General features: G+C 54.1%; 1 protein-coding gene across 1 annotated transcript in view; it reads right to left on the reverse strand.

The window, feature by feature from the left end:
• The window catches only part of FAM78B (family with sequence similarity 78 member B), a 71,630-nt gene extending 62,058 nt beyond the window's left edge, over positions 1–9,572 (reverse strand). The window contains exon 1 of the mRNA XM_008685696.2: positions 9,310–9,572. Within this exon, the coding sequence (XP_008683918.2) occupies positions 9,310–9,572 (263 nt within the window). The remainder of the gene's footprint in view (positions 1–9,309) is intronic.
• Between the last annotated feature and the right edge of the window lie 272 nt (positions 9,573–9,844).

The following is a 9,844-nucleotide window of genomic DNA, read 5'->3' on the forward strand; positions in this document are numbered from 1 at the left end:
GAAGCCCCGACCTCCTCAGCCTGCCTGCCCTTCAAGATGCTGACTGAGGACGATGGTTTATTACTTCCCATTAGCTAGACCTCGGACAGCCTCTGAGCGCCCCAGCCTGACACAGGCCCAAAGCCAGCTTGGAAAGGTCAGGCCCCAAGAGAGAGCAGCAGGCAGAGGCTTTCTGAGGCAGGCCTGTCCCCGAGACCCCCCTGAGGTGCCATCAGACACCACGGTCTTATTTATTTCACTTTAATCTGACAGCGTGCACATTTCTCTTTGCTTCTGTTGAATACATTGAGATGTTCCTATCTGCCCTCTCTTGTCTTTAGAGGCCACAAATGCTGACCGGCTCAGAGGTGCCCAATGTGCACAGCTCTGAGGATGACCCCTCTTGTCCCCCGCTCCTGTCCAGGGTTGGCTGACTGTGCACTTGGCACGGGGAGGCACTAGGGCAGGAGCTGAGAGGCCTGGGCTCCAGGCCTGTCCCACCCAGTGCCTGCCAGGGTGCCCTTGAACACAGTCTTTCATCTCTTTGGGCCTCCACTTACTTATGTAAAATGGGAATAACAATTGCCATAAATATGTGTCATGGTTATCATCAGGTTAATTATGTGAGGTCTTATAAAGAGAAAAAATCCTTTTATACGGAGAGAATAAAGTATATTAATGACAGCAGACATATTAACAATAATTAGACGCAAATCATTGCAGGTATTGGTCCTATCTGTCCACCTGGGCTGTGAAGTCTGCAGCTACAGCTCCTTCCGGAGCTGGAACAGCATGGCTTACACACTCTAGTATCGTCCCCAAGTCCTAGGCTCCTCATCTGACTGACCCAGTCCCCTCAGGGGGGGCCGGGACAGGGTGGGGTGTCCCCACAAGGACGTGGCTGAGTTGCAGGCATCCTGTCCAGGAACTGGAAGCTCTCAGGGTCCTGGATGCTGACCAGAGCCCACAGCTCAGAGTACATCTGGGAGGGTGACTTCTGGGTGGGACAAGGGGTAGCCACCACCCACCCCTGAGTATGAGTGGAAAACAGCCCCAGCGCCCTCTGGGCAAAGCCAGCCTTTCTCCTTCCTTCCGGCTCTGAGCAGGGCTGGGGAGCAGCAGCTGAGCCGTCTGGGACCCATCCATCTTCAGAGTGTGAACGCTTTTCTGCCTGGAAGCCACAGGGCCATGGCCACGACCTCCCTGTTCCTTGAGGCTGATTGAGAGTCATTCTCTAGTGACAAGAGTCACGCTCCGTAATGATAACAATAACACGTGCATGGCACATTTCAGTTTGGAGCGCTCTTTCACGGTCTTTACCCCCAGTGATGGAGACGGGACAGATCTCATCACCCAGTGACATGCATGCAAAGCAGACACTGAACTGTTAAGGCATCTGCCAAAGGTCACGTGACTGGTGCTCGAACCCAGGTCGTCTGACCTGAACCCCTGCGCTGGGGAGCCAGCAGCTGTATCTTCAGGGGCACAGTGAGCCGCTGGCTCTATCTGGCTAGCATCCCAGAACCTAATGAGGGAGAAGGGTCCACAAGGCTCACACGGTGGCCTGAGGGGGCCTTGGGAAAGGGATAATAGTACCAGAATTCCCGGGAGGCAGAGGGATGTCCTTCCGGTGAGCCAAGGGTCGTTCTGCCACCAGAAGTGGGTCTTCTTTCTCTTTCTGATCATCTGTCCAAACAGTGATGGTCTGGAGAGTCTGAGGGACGAACAGACTCTGAAGTCCAGGAACTGAGTGGTCTGAGTGACTGTCGTGCGCTGGTGACTGTCATGCTGCCCACCAGGCTGACAGGGGACCCTCAAGGAAACTCCTGGAGGAGGCGGCCCAGGGCTAAAATCTGCAGCCCAGACTGGCTGGCTTGGGGTCCCTGAGAGCTGGGGGCTGCCTTCTCTGCCCCCCACCGAAAGACCCAGTTCTCACTGCTAATGTCTACCGCCGCTCTCAGGGGGAGCCCCGAGACGTCCACACCCCAACCTCAGAACGATGTTCTCTGTTTCCAAAGGAGTGAGGAAACACAAATCGGAGAAAAGCACTACAGCTAGGGCTCTCTGGAAAAGACTAGGGAACTGTAGAGGGACAACGATATTTCACAGAGTGAGTTCTGAGAGCCTCCTTCCTAGGAGTGAAGGCAGTGGGTTAGAAAGAGCAGGGGCCCGTGGTGGCCGGGGCCCGGACTCCTGGCCGGGCTGCTTGCCAGCTCCTGAACCTCACTGCCACAGGAGTATCCCCCCCCCCGCTGCTGAGATTTCCCAGGGGCCGTGTGTTTCATGTCATCTTCTGTTCCTCCCTTCGTGGCCCTTGGGTAGCACTTCTCCCAGACTCAGGAGGCTTTCCTGGATGCGAACAATTCTCCCGCCGCCTGGATACATGCACCCCTCCTTCTAAAACCCACTGCGACAACTCCAGGGTACTTCGCTGATTTGTGAGGCCCGGTGAGAATGGCAGGCAGCTCCCCCCATACTATGTGGGGGATTCTCTGCGGCAGGTGTGTGCGCCCCAACCCCTCCCAGGGACCCTGGCACCACGCGGGCCCTGCTTGTCTGGGGGTGTTCACCAGGATGCTGTTACTGCTGACTTCTCACGACAGCCATTTATAAACGGTGGCCACTTCTCGTGGCCTGTTCAGCGTTAACACATCAAAAAGGGCAGCACCTCTGTGATCTGTGGCCCAAGTGGCTGGATGAGAAGGGAGCTACAGAATCACCCACCTGGGGCCTCTGGGCTACCCCGAGCCTTTCCTCCAGGAGCGCTGCAGTGCCAGCGAGGCCCCAGGCTGCAGCAACCATAACCACTAGGTTTTCTAGTGCTGACGTGAATGGGGCGCCGGTGGGTCCCCACCACAGCAGGGCCACGCCGTGGCAGCATACAGACAGCAGGGTACAGAGTCAGAAGACAGTCCCCGTGCCGCCACTTGCTAGGCATGTGCCCTCGAGTCCTCTGATCTCCCTGAGCCTCAGTTTTCTCCTCAGGAAGATGGGCACATGACAGCATCGAGCTCCCAGGGTCGGAGAAGGAGGGTCAGTCAAGATCCAAGGGCTGTAGAAATCGGAGGGAAGAGACACCTGGGATCTTGTGCCCCACACCAGAATCTGCAGTTTCCTGCCCAATCACCAGCCTTCTCTCTTCACCTGAACACGAAGCATTGGCAGACATGGCCCCAAAGACAGTTTTTGCCTCTGCTGCCGGTGGAAGGTCACGGACACCCTGCTGTCCCCGTCCACCCCATGCCCGGCGTAAGTGTAGCATCCATGTCACACCAGCCATGTTTCATTTTTAACTGCCCCCCAACCCCGGTCCCGACGTCTCCTCCGGTTCCTCCCATCCCCTCCAGCCCCCGAGTTGTGCTGTATCTCCAGTGAGCTTAATGCTTCCTGATAAGACCCGCTAATCCGCTGCCACTCCTCTGCTCCGAGATGGAGAAGATTAGAGGCAAAGCGTGAGGCCAGCTCCCCTTCAAGGGCACTCAGGACTCTCAGGAGGGAAGTGGGTCCTGTAGCCCATCTCACGCTCTAGACCAGGAGTCCCCGACATTGCTGGTGAAGAGCAGCTCTGGCTCCTCTCAGATCATGAGCCCCCCCCCCCATCCGGGGATGTAATGGGAATGGGGGGGTGGGTGTTGGTGCAAGTGGCCTGGGGGGGGGGGCTCATCAGATGCCCAAAGGAGGCGTCTCTATGACCGATGAGGGCCACACTCAAAGCCATACTGCACACGCAGGCAGCAGGCAGCCACGGATGAGAAGGGAAGTGCTAGCTTTGGGGGAAATGACCCGGGGGGGGGGGCGAAGTACTAAAGCACCCACAGTCCTGAGATTCAGGCCATGAGTCAGTGATGACACGGTCTCCAGGTTACCTCTCTTTGGGCAGACGCCAAATGCCACCTGATCACAGGTGACGTGAAAGTGAGGCTTCGGTGTTTGCTGAGCACGGTTCCTGGTGCATAGATTTGCATGGAGGCAGAGGAAGTGACAGACGGAAGCCCTGTGCTGAGGAGCGGCAGATCTGCCAGGGTAACGACATGACACAAAATCACAGCAGCCTTAAACTGTGTATGTGCTAAGCGACGGCTGGGATGTCTAGAGGTCAAGAGCTTGATTGGGTTAGCCTTGGGTGTGATAGGAAAAGCTGATTTTGAGGGGTGCCGGGGTGGCTCAGTCGGTTAAGCATCCAACCCTTGGTTTCCGCTCAAGTTGTGATCTCAGGGTCATGAGATTGAGCCCCGTGCTGGGCTCCGTGCTCATCGCCGAGTCTGCTCCAGATTCTCCCTCTCCCTCTGCCCCTCCCCCCTGCGTTCTCTCTCCCTCTCTCTCTCAAATAAAAAAGTAAATCTTTTTTCTTTTTTTTAAAGAAAAGCTGAGAGACATGATTTGTTGAAGACGACACAGACTGTTTGAGGTCAGAAAAAATGGCTCATTTATTTTTCAGACGTTTATGGAGTATCTTCTAGGAGCAAAGCACCATTCATAGGGCGTAAAATGGATGTAATACCTGCTTTCATGGGGCTTATATTCTAGTAGAAGGGTCAGGTGTTAAATAAATGTACATTCTTACAAACTGTAACAAGTAAAAGAATAGTGTCTCATTCAACAGAACAGAAGAATCTTAAACTGTGAAATCTGGGTGGCCCCTGAGGAGGTAACGGTTTAGACCTGAATGAGAAGCAGGAATATGCTAGAAAAGGGTGGGCAAGAAAAGCATTTCAGACAGAGCAGCACAAGGAAAAGTTCTGAATTGGGTTGAAGCCGTTTTGTTGTTGTTGTTTTGTTTTTTAAGAAATGGAAACAGGTTGACATGGCTTAAGAACAGAAATTCAGAGACTGAGAATAGGCCTTCACATTGCCGCCTGATTACAATGAAAAGTCAGTAAAAGAGTTTAAGCAGGAAAGTGATAACATTTGCGTTTTGAAAATATCACTTGGCCACTGTGTGGGGAAGAGACTGGAGGGAGAGCAAGAAGGAAGGTGGGAAATTTGGCTGGAAATCCTCTTTTGGAGCAGGTGGTAGTTGACAGTGACCTGTCCTGTGAGGGTCTGAGTGCATGCAGAGTGGTGGCTGGATTACAGAGCTATCCCGGAGACGGGACCAGCAGGGTCTGCAGATGGACTGGACGCGTGGGGAAATATCTAGGATGACCCACAGATGTTTTAGCCTGGGCAGCTCAGGGGCTGGAGGTGTTCTTTACCAAGATGGGGGAAGAGCAGTGGAGATGCAGACTTGGGGAGGGAGCTGTAGTGGCAATCGGGAGTTCCAGTTTGGGTGCATTAAGCCCGAGATGTCTTTGAGACAGCCAAGTGGAAACGGTACCTCGAAACACACACACTATACCGCAGGTGACCGCGTATCACGCAGAGCATCTCCTGCCATTGGAGTGGATAAAATTACGCAGGCAGCAGATCAAATGAGTAATGTCCCGATGAACTGTACTTTGAGGTAACAGAGAGAAACAGCTAGAAAAATAGCATAAAGCTAAAAGATGGGAGTGATTCAAGATGGGGGAAGCTGTCAACTATGTGGAATGTTGCTGAAAAAGTGAGTGTCTCTCAAAAGCATCTGCTGGATTGGAACATGGAAATCACAAACTAAGCCGGAACAATTCTGGAGTAGATAGAAACCGGCTTGGATTGGACTGAACTGGCAACAAAGGTGGGCAGGTAGAGTCAAATTCTCATCAACATTGGCTCAGAAGGAGGAGTAGAGACAGACAGGAGTGAGCTGTGACCGCCTCAAGTTTCCCCCAGGCCAAGGGTCCCCCAGCCCTGGGCTGACCACAGTCCCCTTACAGCTCTAACAGACGACGCACATGGGCTCAGAGGGAGTGGGGAGGGCTTTAGCCATTGCCTGTTCTCCCCCTGACCTCGGCTTCACCTCATTCGTCCTTGACACATGAACCCCATTCTTCATTCAGACCTCACTCAGGAAACCTCTTGGTTGGAGCAGTCTAGCGTTCAAAACTGTTCCATCACAAAGGTTTTACGTCTCTGTTGAAAAGCCCCTGCATGCCCCAGAGGTATGAAGGAAGTATGAAGAGCCTCGCCACACTGGTTCAGAAGACCTGACCTCAACCGTCTCTTTTCCAGGTCATACTGTCCTAGGCCTTTCCCGGCAGACCCTGGCCTGCCTTTGGACCTCATCTCCCACTGCTCTGCTGCTTGAGAGCCTACTTATGCTCTCTTAAGACACCTTATATTTTCTCACCCCCTTATATATTTGCTGTTCTTCTCTTTTACAAGGAGTCCCCCTCCTTGTCTAGCTGAATCTTATCCATTGCTCACATCCAGTTCCAGTCCTTCTGCCTCTAGAAAACCCTGCCTGGCCTCCCACCCCTCTTTCCAGCATTTCTCCTACACCGCTTGGGAGCAAAGGCTTGTTCTGCACGTGTCCCTCCCTCCTTCACTGAGGAACAGTGAAGCTGCCTGCTTGGTCCTTTGCTTTCTTTGCTGGTGCCCAGACCTGAGAGGCGCTTGATAAATATTTGTTTATTGAAGGGATGATTGACAAAAAACCAGAGGCCCTTCATTCTTGAGAGAGGAAGACTTGGATCTGGGCTGCATTTGCGGGGTTCATCAGGGCCAAAGGAGAAATAGAGGACGTAAGTATCCACCAGTCTGGGTTCTATGAAATCAAGCAAGGATGTTCCAAGTCACTTGAGTTCAAGTTCAAATTAACTCCGGCCATCATGATCACCAGATATTTCAAAGGCTCCTTCAGAAACCTACTCGTTCTTGGAAATGTTGAAACTTTAAACCACAAATGCTCATGTTTTCTTTTAAGCCTGTCACTAGAAGTTTCTTGCCATTTTAAATTGTGGATTTCCTCTGTCAGTCCCTTTTAAAATGTTGAAAAGGCAGCTTTCTAACCTATACCCTCCGATCATATCGTGCTTCGTGTAACAAGAGCACCGCACAGGGGTGAAAATTCAGCCTGTGGGTACCCCCCCTCCCAAGATACTGGATAATAACAGACTGTGAACATGTTCATGCAATATGAGGTCCCATTAAAAAGTCTGCACTGGCTAAGTTTTCAGGGCATAAACATTTTGTGGAGATTTGTTCAATCAAATTGGGGCTCCAAAGTATGCTTAAACATAGCAATTATTGCAACCATGAAAACAGGTGGACTCTGGACCCAGATCTCCAATAATACACTTCGCGATTTCTTGGCACTGTTTTGCTTCCCTACATCAATATGAACACCGAGAAACTTAAAATACTGACAGTGGCAGTTTAAAAGCAAACCTCTTTTCCAAGCCCCAGAGGCAAGAATTCAGTAAGGAAAGGTCAGAGAATAAGTGCCCCTCAGACCCCACACCAGTTCATACCCATTAAAGCTGGTTCCACTGTGGACACACTCTGCCCCAGATTCAAGGAAGTTCAACTACTACATCTGTTTGTATCTCAACTTGGCTTTTCCTGCGGTAGCATATGTTTTCTTTTATGGAAAGAAATTATTTGTTTGCTTTTGATTTACTGATTCACAAGAGATACAAAGCAACAGAGAGGCCTGGCTGTGTAGTCTGGGGAAAAGTGAGGCTGTTTCTGCTCAGTCCCTCCTAGCCTCCTCTGCAGGGGCTCCAGACTGCAATTACTGCCCCCATCCCCGCCCACCCGGGCAAGGTGCACACTGCCGTCAGGGCCAGGACAAAAGGGAAGGCCTTTGCCTGGTCTGGAGCTTTCTCTGACTTTGCTGGAAATAATGGGTTTCTAAAAGAACAGCTTTAAGAGACCCATGTGTTCAGATATAATCATCCTTTTGAGGGTGTGTCTCTATTTAAATGGCATGATTCACCCAAAATAATATGTCCCCCATTTCTTACATCCGGCTGTCTTCAGAAAGATAAGAACACAGTGAACAGAGGCATATAGGAAGAAACTAGGCTCTTGCACGTCTTCAGTAGGAATGAGCTTTCTCCAGCACTGAGCTTTTATGCTTAAAGAGAAAAGTTCAAACTCTTTGATGGGAAGACAGGGGGAACAAAACAACCTGTCAAAATTTCTTTTAGCACCTATCACTAGTGTTAACTTACATGCGCTCAGAGTGTAGTAAAAAGCCTGCAAGCTGCCATTAAAAAAAGATAGTTTGGCCTTTCAAAATAGAAACTCCCTTGCCCCATATATTCAATGGATGAATCCTGGGAGCTCCAGAGTCTCTGGTTAATAAATGAAATGAGGCTGGATTTCCAGAAAGGGTTTCTCTAGAGGCTGCAGGCTAATTAGGGTACTCTAGACCAACACTGTTACACAGGTAGAATGCAGGCCCCAAACCTTATAGCCACTGTGGTCTCCAACTGCTCAGAGTCTGCTTCTGCAAGAAGGCTGGCAAGGAGTTAAGCAAAGTGAATGCCTAAAAAGTCCTGGACGCGACAGCCCACAGCCTGCGGCTCTGGGGCAGGCAACAGGCTCCGGGTGGTGGTCACGGAGTCGCCACGGTTCTAGGTCTCCCCGCAGCCGCCCAGCTCTGCGCGCACGGAGCGGCGCTGCTGAAAGAAGTTGGAGAGCTCCCAGCTCGCCGACTGGATTCGCCGGTGGGCGCTGGGGAATCCCTCCCGGCGCCGCGATTAGTAAAGTTCTGGAGCAAGTAAGGACCCTGGACAGCCAGGAGACGTGTACTTTCCCGGAGCACAGGGAAAACCCCGCGCCGCGTCAGCCCCAGGCTGCTCGCACAAGGTACCTTCCCGCTCCCCACCGCCGCACAGCTCGTCCGGAGGGCGCCGAGCCAGAGAAGCGGCTCTGCCGGGTTTGCGGCTCCGAATGGAAACGCCTGCAGGCTTCCCGGCCTGGGGCACAAGGGCTCGAATTCAACATCCAAGGGAACAAGGGCAGAACCAGCACGTCCCGCTCGGACGCCCGGGACCTTCTCCTCCAAGCCCTCTCCAGCTTTTCCAAAGGACGCGCGGCAGAGCCCGTGCGCCCCCAGCACTCCACTCCACTCCTCTCTCCACAGGTCCCCCCAAACTCTTCCCGGGAAGCCCCACCAAGCCCAGACGGGGGCCCCGAAACTCCCAGGGCACTCGCCAGCCACCCCCACGCCCGTCTCTCGAACCCTCCTTGTCGCGTTCTCGCCGCCCCGCACCGTCCTCCTCGCGTTCACAGGGAGTCAGAAGCAAACCACGAGAAAAATGCCTTCGCGAGGAGCCTCCCTACACCCGCCCTGTCACTGAAACAAAAGCGCAGGGAGGAGGGAGGTGGAAGAGGAGGCGGGAGGAAGGTTTAGAAAGAGGATGGGGAGAGCGCTAAGAAGGAGCTGAGGAGGAGGGTCGGGGTGGGGAGGAGAGACGGGGCCAGGGACCCCGCTCCGGCTCCGCGCCGCGGGTCGCTTACATGCCCAGGTCGCTGTAGGTGTTGAAGAACTCCATCTGGTTGCACGCCTGGATCCAGCCCACCACCCAGGTCTCGTGGCGGGGGATGGGGGGCATGACCACGCGGGCCGAGGCTTTGAAGTAGGGGGTCTTGTAGCGCAGGACGATGGGCGAGGTCTCCTCGATGCGCGTGGGGCACTGGTCGATGGTGGCGCACACATCGTACACCACGATGTTCTCGCGCCGGATCCGCGCCTTGCAGGTGATGCTTTGGATACAGCCCATCCTGCCGCCCGGCGCCGGCGCGGCGCGGCGTGGGGCAGCGCGGGGGCCCGCGCGGGCAGCCGGGGGCGCCCGTCACGCCGGCATGGCGATGCGCCGCCCGCTCCCGGTCCGGCTTAGCTCGCTCCTGGGAACGGGGAGCCGCCGCCGGGCATCCTCCGGGGAAGCCCCCTCCTCCGGCCGCCGCGCGGGGTCCCCGCCGCCCCGACGCCCGCCCGCCGGCCCCCGCCCACGCCCGCCCCCTCTCTCCGGCAGGGCGCGCGGAGCGTGCGCTC

This window comes from Ursus maritimus, unplaced genomic scaffold (genome assembly GCF_017311325.1).
Source record: "Ursus maritimus isolate PB19 unplaced genomic scaffold, ASM1731132v1 scaffold_2, whole genome shotgun sequence".
NCBI classification, from domain to species: Eukaryota; Metazoa; Chordata; class Mammalia; order Carnivora; family Ursidae; genus Ursus; species Ursus maritimus.